We start from the raw sequence: 16399 nt of genomic DNA, 5'->3' as shown, positions 1-16399 counted from the left end.
CAGATGTGCAACTCTTACAGCTGCTGAGAAGGTGCTAATATTTGGTCAATGAGTTTTGAGGTCATTGACAGAGTCCCTAATTCTCCTGCTATATATATATATATAAATATAAAATCAAAACATATGGTATTTGATGTGCCAAAACTGTCGGCCTCATAATTAATTGATAAGGGTACATATGGTAAGTACAGACAGTATAAATCTCTCAATGTAAAAAATGCTGGGGACTATTGAAGGTGTCAGTGTGAGTCTTCCCTGCAAATCTCTCTTCATTAATGTTTCATATGGAGCCAAATGTGTTGTAATAAAATGGTTATTAATGCACTTATATTTATGATGATTTCATTTTGCACAGCCGGAGTTAACCTTTCAAATCCTAAATTCAAAGTTAGAGCACAGTAATTACAGTTGTATCAACTGTTTCTAAGTCTGGGGGTACTGCTTGTGTTTCTCCCTCTCAAACCATCAAGGTAGTTTGGCACATTAGCCACAAGGCTAATGACAAATATTCTACTGTCAAAATGAAAATCAGAAGCTGACTACAGGATCACACAGCTTTTGACATGATCCAATTCACCTGGTTTCATTATGTGTTCCACCTAGCTCTCTTTCCTATTAAAACAAAACTGAAAATGAAAAGACAGACGCAGAGTTTGCAATAAGCTATGACCTGAACTATGAGGATGGCTTGGGTCAGATGGTTTTTTGAGGCCATCCTGGTCAGAATTCGTCACAGTGAAAAGCCTCCCTGTTTCAGGAGAGTCCATTCTGAATAAATGCCCAGAACTGGGATATCATGAGCCCCGCAAAAATGTTGTCTGGATTGGGCAACATCACAGCTCTTCAGAGGATGAGTAAGTACATGGGAATTAACTGAATTTTCAGCTTCTTGGGGGTAGAAACTTTGGCTTTGTTACTTTGCATCAGTCGGTTGTACTGCACATTTATATAATACATTTTATTAAAATGAATAGATGGATAATGTAATGGTGAGTTATCAGGGCATAAAGATACATGTTGTGTCTTTATGTTGTGTCTCCATCCAGTACTACAGCAGAAAGGTCATTGGAGTCAGAATGATGTAAGCCACACAAATTTCTCCTTTTGGAACGAAAAAAAAAAGTTGACAACTCTTTAACCAAGAGATATTTCATCCCAAGTTTAGGGAAATTCACCATTCAGAGAGGCAAGATGAAGAAAGAATGACAGTGAGATGCATTGGTAATTATATCAACATGGTCATAATCCCACATTTATAACAAATGGTAGGAAGCAGAACCAAAAAAGAGAGGAGAGTCAGAAAAGCATGAGGAGAAGTGAAGGATGAAGAGAGGGGAGAAAAATAGAACTGATTGCTCATTCTCATCCTTCTGCAGAATTAACCAATAACAAATGCACATAAAGCTATAAAGTATGAAGAACAAACACCTCTGATCAAATATTAACAAGTCCAGTAACTCACTGCATCAGCACAGGACTGCTGTCTGTGTTATCAACCCTCAACCAGGCCCCAAATTCCCTTTTGCTCACAAAATGAGGCATTTCAAAAAATTCAACATTTATTAAGAACCTATTATGTGCAGAAAGCTGTCCATGATTCCTTCTGTTCCTTCTTAAGATAAGGCTGGATGATTTAACACCACTTTTGCAGCAGACAAAAACACATCTCTCAAAATCACAGGCATCCTCACCTGCTTTTTTTTTCTGTACTTTTTTATTTTTGGTGAGGCAATTGGGGTTAAGTGACTTGCCTAGGGTCACATAGCCAGTAATTGTTTAGTGTCTGAGGCCGCATTTGAACTCGGGTCGGTCCTCCTGAATCCAGGGCCAGTGCTCTATCCACTGCGCCACCTAGCTGCCCCCCATCCTCACCTGCTTTTGACACATGTGCCATCAAAAATGAGGCTCACATCTGAGCAGCAGCAAGGTGCTATGGAAAGTCCTCGAAACACAACAGGACTTCTATCTATCATCAAATATCCTCCATGTCATGATATCTTCCCTCTCTATTGGCACCCTCACCTTAGAGTGAAAAGACGCTCAGGTCTCTCTCACACTTAAACCCCCTCAAAAAACATCCTGCACTTATCCTAACATACCAATCTCTTTCCACCTTCCCATCAAACAGCTAGACAGAATAATCACTGTTTCTACTTCCACAGACTCCTCAGCCCCTTCCTTGCAAAGGGCCTTCTGGAGCAACCAATCTACTAAAACTGCTGTTCTCAAGGCCACTAATGCTCTCTAAAGGCCTCCTTCAGTTCCTATTAACCTTGACTTTCCTGTGCACCACCCCTTCCTTCTTGATCCTGTCTTCTCCGTTGACTTCTGTGACATTGAATCACAGTTCCAGTATCTTCTCACTATTGCTGGTTCTCCTTCTTTCCCCCCACTAGATACTGAATGCACCTTCTGTGCCCTTCCTCCACTCTCTTCTTTTGCAATCTCACCCTCTTCCAAGCTTCAATAACCAATTCCTTCTGAAAGTGAGTCAAATTTAACTCTCCAAACCTGATATCTCCCCCAGAGTTTTAGACCTCCATTTCCAAATGTCTACTAGATATTTTTACCTGGAATCCCAATAACACATTAAATCAAGATAACGTGTACCTCACAGACCTCCTTACTTGTCCAAATTGAAAGTACCACCTTCTCCACCCCAATCCATCCTGCCCTCCTCCTAACTTGCCTACTTCGGGTGAACATGCCATTATTTCTCCCAGTCTCCAAGGCTCAAAATGTATAGGTCATCTTTGAGGGGTTTTTTGCTCTCATTTCCCACATTAAATCTGTTGCCAAGTTCTGCTGATTGTACTGTTATTTCTCAAAGATGTTCCCTCCTTCCTCCTCCCGTTTCTACCATTCTAGTTCAGAAACATAATTTCTTACTCTGCTAGCTGCCTTCCAACTACTACTGCTATAGGCTCCTAACTGGTCTATATTACAATCTGTTTTCACATTTGTCCAGCATAATTTTGCTTATTCACGGTTCTGAAAACATGATATCCTTACTCAAAAGTAGATTTCGTAGCATTCAAGATCTCCTCTCTTATAGCACCATTCCAACCTACTAGGATTAATCTCACATTACTCTTTCCCATGCTCTATATTCAAGCCAATTGGATTATTCCCTATCTCCTACTTCCATGATGACCTCTTCCATCTCTGTACTATTGCTCTACCACTGTCCATGCCAAGGATGGACTCTGCTACTTACCCTCCCAGTCACATTTCTTTCTAGTGAAATCTTGCCCCACCTTCAAGGACCAATTCATATCATCTACAATGGCTTACCTGATGCCATCACTCAAGATTTGTCCTTCCTCAAGCCTTGAAAAGTACTCTTATTGACTCTCTCCTTTGCATTTATTTCAAGTTATGTTATAGTTATATAATTAGTTATATAATTTATTTCCTTCCTTCCTTCATCTTACTACTCCAATTTCAGAATGAGAATTTTGCCTTACTATATCCTTATGTCACCAGTAGCTAACATACTTGTTCATAGAAACCTTGGACAGAGCAGGCACTTAGATGTTTGCTGAATTTCACCCAATTAAAATAAAGCTCTCTATTATCCTGACTGCCATTTATACATCTGGAAGTATGGTCCTTCTATTCAGCACTGCATCTATACTTCATCCTATGAAGGACTGTTGATGCTATCTAATACACCCTTCATAATATAGCTCCAAGATCTGACCAAAGATCAAACTCCCTGTTCTTCTGATTACCATTTCTTTTTTTTTTTTTTCCAGTCACTATCTTGACCAGAAGCTAGGTGAATCGTGGGAGAAGAAAGAAGATATGAAGCATTTTCAGTTTTGATTAGAAGTGTTGATGAGGGGGCAGCTAGGTGGCACAGTGGATAAAGCACTGGCCCTGGATACAGGAGGACCTGAGTTCAAATCCGGCCTCAGACACTTGACACTAGCTATGTGACACTTGGCAAGTACCTTAACCCTCATTGGCCCACTCAAAAACAAAACAAAACAAAAAAGCCATTGATGAGACAGAGACATATGACAGAGACGTATGACAAAGAGATATAAATCCATGAATAAAAAACCACCTTGATGCAGTCATGTGTTTTTATTCTAATAGCTTTAATTTTAATAATTTAAGATTTTATTCTAAAAGCTTTAATTACACTGACAAAAAGAAAACTGAAAACCTGTATAAAAAACAATCGACTCTGTAGTGAAATTGTGTATTATTATTAATATTGAATTGTATATTCAAAGCAGTAAGTTTTCACACCAAACAAACCAGTTCTGAGTTTTCCAGAGATAAAGCTTAACAGCCTCTTCAGTGTTTATCAAAATACAAAAGAAAATAAAAGAAAGCTCTTTTTTTTCCCCAGATGGCAAATATGACCCTTGTAGTAAAGAGAGGACAATTCACACATATACAGATGAGACTGTTCCAAAATGAGACCAAATACTTCTAGAATGGAATGACTCCCCAAGCTCTCATGCTCAATTTCTTTTGCTTCAAAACCTAGAAACCATAGATAAATGCCTACTGTTCTTGACTGGACTTGATAGGATTCATTCACTGGCTAAATTATCTCTTCAGGTCACATTGAAAAAAATAACTATTTTGGGCCTTTCAGAATGCAAAACAAGATATAAAAGATGGAGTGCTTTTCGGTGGTAGTAAGTATACCAATTATGCCAAAAAGCAATATAAATGTGTGCGGTCATCCATATTCACTGCAGAAAGCCCATCTCAGGGGTGGGCCAACTGTAAGGTTCACTTACCTCCATTTCGGCACAATTCGCATGCAAGTTCTGCACCATGTCCTCATGGACTTGGAGGGCCAACTGGGGAGAATGCTCTAATGGGGACATATCACTTTCAATATTGTCCAAGATAGATCTCATTACATCTCTCTCCTGTAGGAAGAGAAAAACAAATGAATTAAAAGTTTTATTACTGTCATTATTAAAAGACTTTTGTGGAACTGGAAGAGATAGATAAGCTAGCATAGTGGATAAAGTGCTGGACATGGGAGTCGAGATGACCTGTACATAAGAGTTATATGACATGGGGCAAGTTATGTAACTTCCCTAAACCTCAGGGAACCCTCTGAAGAAAGTACTTGGACTAGAAAAAGGCAAAACAGTTGGAAAAGACCCTGGAGGAAAAGATGGAAAGGACAATATGGCGAAGTCCTAGAAAGAAAGTTTGGTTGGGCAGGAATGGAATGAAATGATCCCAAGGGAAGTGGACTTGGAAGGAGGTAACCCAAATGTCTAGAAAGAGGAAAAAATAGTGATCTATGTGAGTAGGATTGACAACACGAAGGTAAATTTTATCTAGTGCTTATCTTTCAAAGGAGTTGGAGAAATTCCTTCAACTCCCACAAAGCCCTTCTTTTATGGAATGATACATCCCACCAAATAAAAGCAGTGATATGTGGGAAAAAGCATGGTCCATACCAAATTTCCTTAGATTGCCTAAAGTCATTTGAAACAATCCATTCTTTCACTTGTATTTTCTAAGAGCTACGATCAACATCAATGAAGAGCCAAAATAATGACTGTAAAAGAAGACAATCACTATCCCAGCTATTGAGCCAGTCAAGATAGAGGGAATCAAAGCCTTTTAAACACGGGTTCAGAACTGTGTCCAAAGGGCCTTGGAAGCAAAAGAATAATTTCTACAGATGATATTCAATGTCTTCCTGGAAACACTTGTCCTCATCTCCACTCCAGCCATTTTCCATTTTCCACTCTGTTACTACGATTGCTGTACACATCACAACCAGTGACCAAGGCCAAAGGGGGCTCAGCCAGTCAGTTCTATACTCCCTGAGACCAAGTAAACTCTTATTCACCCTGGCTATTTTCTGCCGTGCCTATGCAACTGCCGAGCTAGCTCCCTCCCCTTTTCTACTTCTTATTCTGAAAGATATAATGAAATCAACATTATTACTATGGACGCTTCATTGTCATACTCAGCTGGATAAAACTCCTTTCCATGGACACCATTCTCCCCTATATTTGTGGTCTTCCCCTTTTAGAAATTTAAGTTCCCAAAGGACAGGGACTGTCTTGCTTGTGTACTTGTGAACTTAGTGCATAACACAGTGCTTAGTCCACAGTAAGCAGTTAAGTCCTTCATTCATATGAAATGAGACTAAATTTCCAAGTTTTTAGTATAATGTGGAGCTGAGAGAAGAAATTTAATTATGAAAATGATGAACAATTTTCAAATAAGAGTGGAGGTGGGTTTTAAATTTCCCAGACAGTTATAATTTTTAAAAAGGAACTGCAATAAGGGGGAAAGAAAATGTAAGAAACTTAAATACCATCCTGGTGCACCAAACAATGCGCTAAGACAGGACGATAAAACATTTTGGAACAGAAGAAAGGACATGGAGTGTCAGGAACAAGTGTCATGAAAGGTCTTCAAATTCTGGAAAGATCCACAAATGTTCACAAATAAATGAAAGTGGCAAATTATATTAAAAGGGTCATCTGGTTTCCTCAGATCCAACATTTTAGAGCAGGTTATCCTAAGAGCAATGTTTTTATCAGAACTTTGGCAATAGCAAACATATTAATCCATAAGCAACTTCTTCCTTGAGGAAAAAGTTCCTTCTCACACATGATAAAAGCCCTCTGTGGGGAGGATTACAAAATCATCACCCTACTTCCAGACCTGTTCAATAGGCCTTGATGACTCATTCTTCCAATTGAGTTCACAAGTTATCTTCACTCCTACTATCAGAATCTTACAGTTGAATCACTGATGAGGGCTTGAGGCTTTTGAAGAGAATGGAGGAGCAGCCCAAATCAAACATCACTTCTCCTTATGACTGAAGATAAAAAAGCTCATCATTGGATGTGCAGTCCATCACAGCCCACAATGCCTAGAGGACTAGCTCCAAATCCTAGCAGAGGAAGAATAGGCAAATCAGACCAAAGTCTGCACAATGGTACTTGTGCCTACTGGGGACCTCACCTCAGCAATGCATACTACCCTCCTGCACCAGACACATCAAAAGAGAAGCAGGGCAACTCATCTTCGGGTCCTCCCTGGTGCCTTCATTCAACTTTCCACCCACCCACCACAAACACACGGGTCCTAAAGGGAGAGATGGACTAGTCCTTGCTCTCTATCCCACTTCCAAGCCTTTCTTTTACCCTGATCCTTCAGAGATCTGTACTCCTTTGAAGTGCATGCAATTAAAATTTTCTACCCTACTCAGATCATTACAGGGATTCTTAGGTCACTCTCCTTCCCTGCTCAAGGATTTCAGCACCTAGCTCACGAATTTTCTTTCCTCCCCAACTCCTGTCTGAATTCTAGACATGTCAACATTCATGTTGATAATCCTTCCAACTCCCTAATCTCCCTATCCTCAGTTCCTTTCAATCCTTGGACTCACTGTAATTCATAAATATTATGATTTCTTAATTAAAAACTCTGACATTCCTCTTATGACTATAGCCTCCTATGCTTTATACTTCCTAAGCCCATTTGACCCTCATCAAAACTCACGAATCTCTCCACAGCACTTTCTCAGGCCATTACTCTTTGTTCTGACTTTACCATCCTACCTTCCCAATTCTGACCCTAGAGTTAATGAGTTCACCTTGACACTGTCATCTATCTTGAATCCCTCACCATTCATCCCTTGCTAAACCTCAATTCTGGATTCACAGGACTACACTGATCAAGTACATCATAAATCTGTGTTCTACAGTGACTTTGTGCTACAGAACAATGTTTTACTTTTCTGTAACTGATTCCCTATCTCATTCTCCCCAGAGGTCATTCCAAAACCACTCCTCCAATCTCCCACAGATTCTGCTATCTGCTCATCTGATGATCTCACCTCTCAGCTCACTGAGAAAATGGTGGCCATTCACCTTCAATTTTCTCTCTTTCCTTTCCCTTTCTCCTCAAAATTCTTCTGTCTTCACCTCTACTAAGGTGGTACTTTACTTGGCTGTTCATGATAACCCCTCAGATGTTTCCAATGGATTACAGCCTCAATCATCTCCATCAACCCCCTTTCCCTCCCTCCATCCGCCCCACTTCATGACCCATACCATAGGCCCTAATTGAATATGTTCCCATGGCACTATACTGGACCCCCTTCCTTTCCCTTCCCTTCCCTTCCTTTCCCTTCATAGTATCTTTCTTGGTAACCACAAACTCCCATTGGTTTGGTTACCATCTCTATATAGATGACTCCCAGTTCTATAAACCAAGCCCTAGACTCTCCTGGGGCAGGTAGGTGGTACAGTGGATCGAGTACTGGGTCTGTAGTCAGGAAGACTCATTCTCCCTAGTTTGAATCTGGCCTCAGACACTAGCTGTGTGACTGACCATGGGCAAGTCACTTCACCCTTTTTGTCTCAGTTCCTCATCTGTAAAATGAGCTGGAGAAGAAAATGGCAAATCACTCCAGTATCTTTGTCAAGAAAACCCCAAATGATGTCATGAAGAGTTGGACACAACTGAAAAACAACTGACCAACAATAGCAACAAACTCTCCCCAGACTTTTGGTCCTGCAATATCAATTGCCAACTGGGGGATCATGTTTTCTTTCAAGACTCAGCTCACACAGGATCTTCTATATGGAGCCTTTCCTGATCCTTCCAACTGTTGGTAATCTCCTTCTCAAAGTACCTTGTAGCCTCTATCTCCTTATATTTATATGTGGATTTGCTTTTTTGTGAATAGGTATTATTCTACTCTTTGTCTTTATATCCCATGGAGCTAGCACAATGCCTGATACATAGTAATTGCTAAGAAATATTTCTTGATTAAAATTAGTGTTTCTAGGCTTCTTGGACAAGGTCATATGAACCACATTTGCTTTAAGGGATGGGTGGGGAAACAATATTAATATTTTTATATATTTTAATATTATTAATATTAATAATACAGATTCATGTCTTCAGGAATACCAGGTAGAGCTCACCTGCTGTCAATGGGGCCCCAAAGAATAATTGTACATTTCTCAATCTAGCTCATGGCTTTTTTGCTCACATTTCTAACTTCCCGTTCAAGATGTAAAAGAAAAATGGTTTCTAATTGGCTTAGAGTATCCCATTTCAAAAGCAACCATGAACTCAGGTTCCCGTAAAACTGCCCGTAATGTAACATATTGCAGGTACCAAATAAGCTTAAATGGCCAATCCAGATGGCTAGCTATATCTAGCAACCGATCCACTATCCACAAAATACTAGCGCTTAATATGGCAACTATTTAAAACTCAACCCTTACCTTCAAAGAACTAAGCTATCCTTCTGAGAACCAAGAGAGGCAAACACAGAGCCAAAGTACTGAGCTTTGTTTTCACAACTGCCACGATGTTAGAGGATTAGCACTGTGAGATTTAAAATTGGATATTAGATCATAAATCTCCCCTACTTAACCTTTCCCTTAATTTATCTCCCAAACTAGTAAATGGAAGCAGGTTTTGGTTTTCTAGATAGACCTTTTTATTTATAGTTATGATAGTCACAAGGTGATGTTGGTTAGAAGGATAGGAAAGTAGAAACACAATACAAATCGTCTTAAGTCTAAGCTTAGTCTATATTCCTTATAACAACTCACCAAACCGACAAGGCCACCAACCGACAAGGCCACCAACCGACAAGGCCACCTTTGGAGAGAGAGAGTCCGTGCCGCGCCGTCAGGAGTCCCGCCAAGCAGGCAAAAAGGCCTCTCTCCTTTTCTCCACCCCGGAAGTCAAAAAAAACCCGGCAGGCAGTCTGACATGCGCAGCAGGCGCACTGTACCTGGCAGGCAGTCTGACATGCGCAGCAGGCGGACTGTTCATCTCCTCCCCAAAAGGGTGGTCCTTGAAAAACTGGCGTCTTTCAGTTATCCTAACCGACTGTTAAAAACTTTCATATTTTACCACATTTCCCCCCTTTGCTTCCTCAAGAAACGGAATGTTTCCTTGATGGAACAGTAAAAAGAATATAATAACTTTTGCTGACTAATAATATGCGAACAACAATACAGAAAAGGAAGAGAGGAAAGTTTTGTCCAGAGGGGCGATTTTTTTTTTTCCTCATGAACCGACGCTTTGACATTAGTCTTGCAAAGGGAGAGCCTCTGCAGAGAGTACATGTTACAGATAGTATATAACAGAAAGGAGATAGTAAAAGCTAATAAAGCAAAACAGTTCATATAAAGTCTCTGAGTTCTCTTGTCTTCTTGAAGTGGTAAGATGTCATCAGGAGGAAACTGGATTCTGGTCTGGAAAACTGGATTCTGGACTCTGGTCTGGAAAGCTGGATTATCTTCTTTAACTGTTTGAATTGCTGTATTTTTAAAACCTTAGCATAGCATTGTCAATGATCAAATTAATAAATTCCATTACATTCCCTCCTTTATATGGTTAGACTTGTAATAGAGGGTTGAGGTAGTTATGCAATGTGTAACACTTTTTACCACCATGTGTCTGGATCAAAGCCAAATTTAGTATGTGTTCATGACACCTGAAAATGTTATGGAAAGGTTATCATACCATATCTCATGGTTCTGAGACAGCCAGTGATTGTGCTAGGCCACAGGTGAATTCAACTGAGTGAGATAAAAAGATAAATAAGTTCAGTTAAATTAGGTTAAATTAGGAGGGAGAGAGGATGAATACTGGACTGTGCCTAGTAATTGTGCTCTACATAGTCACCATCATAAGCAAACCATGGACTTACGTATACCTGTCTCTCCTTTTGTTGCACATATATTCTCTCCAGGGCCTGCGTCAGAGTTCACAGCAAGTTAGTCTCTGAAATGATAAGTTTCCATATTTCTGAAATCTCATTAATTTCACCAAAGACAATATGATGGTAAAAATGTGTGCTATGCTGCATAACTGAGAATATATTAGTGATATATACAATAATTCCAAACCATACCCAGAGTATAATGACATATAAATAATAAACGAATGTAAATAGCTGATTATATTAGACATTGTTACATAATCTTCTTTTAGACATTATTACATAATCTTCTTTTAGCAAGTAGACCACATCATCTTATACATGAATTCTCTGGTATAACAGTAGCAGATACTTAAAGTGGTGATTAATTCATCAAAAAGAAATAAGACTTCAATTAGCAAGATTCAATATTCAATGTTTTCAGTGAGGTATCAGGCAATTTCTGGTACTTTTTAGTTAAACAGAACAACATACAAGAGAAAGGAGAAAAATAAATAAATAAAACAAAACTCATTAGAACTCATGGTTCTCTCAAAAAGAAAGAGTAAATAAAAAAAAAGAAGAATTCTGGTAGCTTCTGAGGCCCGATAGCCTCACCCACAGCATATACTTAAAATGTCTTTGAATAATCACTTAGTTTACAAAATTTAGTTTTAAAGAAAAGCAAAAGAAACAAAAGTAAAAAAAAAACCAAAGCAAAACCAAAATAAAAAATAAAAAGCAAAAGATTCGCTAAGCACCCTTTTGTGCTCTTAAAGAACTTAAAGGTGCAGTCAATTCCAGGTCTTTTCAGTGCCTTTCAAAAGTCAAAACAAAAACAAAAAAAACCCAAAAATTAATAAAAAAAAAAAAATAGTTGAGGTAGGCCAGAAAACTAGGCCATGTACTTCAGTGCTTTTGCCTGTAGAAGGAAATGCTTGTTAAATTATAAGGTATTTAAGCTGCTAGAGTTTGGGGTATGCCACATTGTTTTAACTGGTTCCCCAATTCTCTGCATGCCAAAGTGGCAGGGGTTTCTGAATTGTCATTGATCTTTCTAATGCTGTCATAATGTTCTTTATGGTAGAAAATGTGGAGTTCTGTAGCATCAGTTTTGTCTGTGCCACTGATTTTCAATAAAGGCTGATTTAATTGATGAACCACAACATTCAGCTGATGCTGCTTAGCAAATGCTACAATTGTATCATTTCCTCCCCACTTTCCAAATTTCTTTAATTCATCAACATATTCTTCAAAAGGGGAGTCATTTACTATAAAAGACTCAAACTCTTGTCTATGGTTAATCATATAAGAAGCAGCTTCTTGTCTGTGTCTGAGATGATTTCTACAGTGACCTTCTAGCTGGTCTGCTAAAGCCCTAAAAAGGCAATTTCCGTCTCCTGATACTTTACGAAGACTGAGTCCCAAAGCATTTAACTGATCAGTGGGATTCTTAAATGGGAACTTCCTGTTTCCTCTGAACTTTCTTTGCTCTTTAACAGTTGCTATCGTTAGGGTTTTTACCTCTTTAGCGTCTACCTCAGGTCTATCTGAAATCTCTTCACCTATGAATGGTGCAGGCTTGGGTTTTTTAACTGGCAAAATGGGAGTATTGCATGGAGAGTGATGACATGGAATAATAATACCCTGGCTTTTCAAAGCCTCAATTATAGGGGTGATCCCTTCTATTGCTTCCCTAGACAATGGATACTGTGGAATGGAGGGGGGTGGTCCCCCCTTAACTTTAAAGGTAACAGGCATGGCAGACTTAAGGAGCCCCACCTCATTAGGGGATGAGGCCCATAAAGACTCAGGAATGTCAGAGGGGATTTTGGATACCTCCCCTGCTGTTCCTTGAGCTTCTGTAAGTAAAATTGGTAATAAATGAACAGTATCCTCTGGCAATTGTAAGGAGACAGCCCCATCTGGAGCACAAGATATGGTTGCTCTAAGCTTGCAAAGGAGATCACGACCTAATAAATTTACAGGGGCATCAGGCATGAGTAAAAATGAATGTTCTACTGTTAAGGGCCCCATAGATACCATGCGAGGATTCAATTTTGCCACTCTCTGGCTCTTTCCTGAGACTCCCACTACATTCAAATATCCTACAGGTCTACACCCAGCATCTGGTTTGCTTACTAATACTGATTTAGAGGCTCCTGTGTCTAGCAGACAATCATAATAAGTCTCCCCCACTTTTAAGGTGACATGTGGTTCATTACTCTGGGGAGGTGAATGGACTGGCACAAGTGCATTCAAAAAATCCGGATCTGGGAATATATGGCTTTCATTATCTATGTTCCATTCCTCCCCAAGACACCATCATTCCTGTGTCCTCTTCTGAGGGGGGTCTTGGTTACCATTATTCTGGTACTGCCTTTCTGTATTCCTCCAAAAAGATCTATTTCTATTTTGATTTCGCCTGTAATTAGAATTAGAATTTCTTCTCCAAGTCCTACATTCTCTCAATTCATGCCCCTCCTTACGACAGTAACAACACACCTTAGTGTCCTTGCTCCGGTATCCACATGGCTGACTAGTAATCGCTGGTGCCAGAATGCTCTGTTTAGGGTGATCTGGATCTTCCTCACGTGAGTCAAAGACATAATTTGCAAGTTCCTTAATTCTATCTACTGAGAGATTTCTCCAGTCTGGACATTGTTTCAGAAAGTATCTGCGTATTTCTGGCAGTGAATTATAAACAAATGTGTTGAGAATGATACAGGAATCTCTTAAATCTACTGGATCCAATCTGGTGTACTGTCTAGCGGCCTCACAAAGTCTATCATAAAATCTGTTTGGTCTTTCATTAGCCTCCTGAGGTAGGCTTAAAAATTTCTGCCAGTTTTCTGGTTTTCTAGAGCAAGATTCCATTCCCTTCAGAAGTGTTTCTCTAGCATCTTTTAATCTTTGGAAATCCCTATCATCATTATAATTCCACTCTGGATCCTTTAGAGGCCATTCCACATCGGCCTTACCTTTCGCAACAAGGGCATTTCCTGCTGAGATAACATCTGTAATCTCAGTTGGGGACAGTAAAGTTTCCAAAAGGCAAGTAACATCAGCCCAACTGGGTTGATATGCATTAAATATAGTCCTTAACTGTGAAATTACAGTGTTAGGATTTTTCTCAAAACTAGGGATGATTGATTTCCATGCGCTCAAGTCACTTGGTCTAAAGGGGCTATATTTTCTGACTTGAATTGGCACTCCCTTCTTACTATGTTCTATAGCTTCCTGCAGAGGGAGTAGTTTCTGCTGATCTGATTCTGAACTTGGATCATCTCTAGTAGAAACAGCCATTTTGAGGTCTCTCTCCATATGTGAGAGTTTCCCCCACATCATAACAATGATAATAACAAAAACAATGATAATAACAAAAGCAAAAAAAAAACAACAAAAAAAAATAAAATCCTTAGTCGTATGAACTATGGATGTGGTATTAAAAGGTATTTCAATTGCAGGCATAAAATTTCTACTTATATTAAACGTATTTTCCCAAAGATTCTCACGTATACTATTATACAAAAAACTTTTTGCTGCCTGAATGAGGAAAAAACCAATAATGTTATGAAGGACCATTGAATAAACTATTCCTCTAAGTCGGGATGTTATGCTGTCCCAATACATTCCGATGAGAAAAATCAAAGGGATGGTAGAATATTCGAGCATCTTGCCCTTTAAACTGGGCTGGCTTTTCTGTTTAAAGCAAGACTTTTAGAGGCTTAAAGTCTTTAAGGGAGATTAGACAAAGGGAAAGTCCGCGGGGGGGGGGGGGGGGGGGGGGTATTTGGAAAATCCACCGAATTAGCCGGCTTATGGCCAAACTAGGGAGGGTGGGAGGGTCCTTAAGGTCCCTTCGGGGTCGCCAAACTGTGAGATTTAAAATTGGATATTAGATCATAAATCTCCCCTACTTAACCTTTCCCTTAATTTATCTCCCAAACTAGTAAATGGAAGCAGGTTTTGGTTTTCTAGATAGACCTTTTTATTTATAGTTATGATAGTCACAAGGTGATGTTGGTTAGAAGGATAGGAAAGTAGAAACACAATACAAATCGTCTTAAGTCTAAGCTTAGTCTATATTCCTTATAACAACTCACCAAACCGACAAGGCCACCAACCGACAAGGCCACCAACCGACAAGGCCACCTTTGGAGAGAGAGAGTCCGTGCCGCGCCGTCAGGAGTCCCGCCAAGCAGGCAAAAAGGCCTCTCTCCTTTTCTCCACCCCGGAAGTCAAAAAAAACCCGGCAGGCAGTCTGACATGCGCAGCAGGCGCACTGTACCTGGCAGGCAGTCTGACATGCGCAGCAGGCGGACTGTACCCGGCAGGCAGTCTGACATGCGCAGCAGGCGGACTGTTCATCTCCTCCCCAAAAGGGTGGTCCTTGAAAAACTGGCGTCTTTCAGTTATCCTAACCGACTGTTAAAAACTTTCATATTTTACCACAGCACAGAGAGTGTGGGAAGAAGAAGCTGGGGTGAGTTGAGGGAATGGTGATAGAATCTATATTCCATTTCTACTTAATGAGCAAACTGTTCCTTCCCTCAGAAAGTTTTCTGGAAAAAAGATAAGAAAAAGCTGATCAGCTTGGCTATAAACTCAGTAGGATAATTCACTTCCCATCTCTGAGATGCAGTTTTCTTAACTGTAAAATGAACAGATTAAATTAGATAGTCTCTAAGGAGTCTCTAAAGGCGCTTCTACCTCTAAAATTTTAATTCTAAGAAAAGAGTAGAACATGGTCATCATCCTTAAGAGTTAGGAAAAATTATTCAACTATTCAGCACCTTAGAGTAATGATTCCCAAGCTTTGGGAAGTGCAGGGGCATGCTATCATTATTTTTTTGATATATACCTTTATCCCCACACTCTTCTTTAAAAAAAAAAAAGCCAGCAAAGGGCACATATTTCTTACATGTAAGTGAAGCAAATTCTTATGTTTAGTAAAGTTTAAGGACTTATCCTAAGAAAACCAGGAGGATCTTCAAACATCACAAAATCTGATCTAGGGATCATTTTTTTTTTTCAAATCTGAGGCCTACTGATTCATGTGGCTTGCTCTCATATCAGTGGACAAGGAGTAGTTACCTTACCATAGACTTTATAATTAGTCGATGACAAAAAAAAATCCAATAAGTGAGAAATTAAAGTTACAAATCTAACTGAAACAAGTCACCTGTCTGTGGAAAATTTGTTCCTGGAGTAAGGTTTATCTAGTGTCATAATTTTATTGAATTCCTATATCTTCCTATTGACTTTTATAGTTTCAAGCTGGTTACCAGAGTTATCATTATTAGAGTCTCTATGTTGCTCAAAGGGCCAAGGGGGTTTTTCCTTTCATAAACAAGCTGTAATTGTCTCTTTTATTGATCAATAAATCTCCAAACTGCCTCACTTCACTAAAGTTCTATTCTGTTAAGTCTTCAGCAGTACATGGCTTTCAAAGTAGAAAAATACTAAAGAGAAATAAAAATAAAAATTTCCTACTCTTTTTTCTTTTTAAGAGATTGTTTTGTCATTAACAATAAAAGACCAAGAAGTCTGCAGGATGACTTTGATAATGGCTTTTTAATGACAGATTCTAGTCACGGTGAAATCCCTTCTATTTCCACATGAGCAAACTTCAACTATTAATCTAAAAACAAACACGCGAGGCCTCACTTTCATTTTCTTTGCTCCTGCGCAGAGCAGACCCTAAGATTTGCT

At 39.4% G+C, this 16399-nt stretch overlaps 1 protein-coding gene across 1 annotated transcript in view; it reads right to left on the bottom strand.

Moving 5' to 3' along the window:
- MAD1L1 (mitotic arrest deficient 1 like 1) overlaps window positions 1-16399 on the bottom strand; it is an 899456-nt gene that overhangs the window by 478086 nt on the left and 404971 nt on the right. The window contains exon 15 of the mRNA XM_043978850.1: window positions 4764-4898. Coding sequence (XP_043834785.1) covers window positions 4764-4898 — 135 coding nt within the window. The remainder of the gene's footprint in view (window positions 1-4763; window positions 4899-16399) is intronic.

This window comes from Dromiciops gliroides, chromosome 1 (assembly GCF_019393635.1).
Source record: "Dromiciops gliroides isolate mDroGli1 chromosome 1, mDroGli1.pri, whole genome shotgun sequence".
Classification (NCBI taxonomy): Eukaryota; Metazoa; Chordata; class Mammalia; order Microbiotheria; family Microbiotheriidae; genus Dromiciops; species Dromiciops gliroides.
Note: the sequence above shows the minus strand (reverse complement) of the source record. Positions and strands in the feature narration are given on the sequence as shown.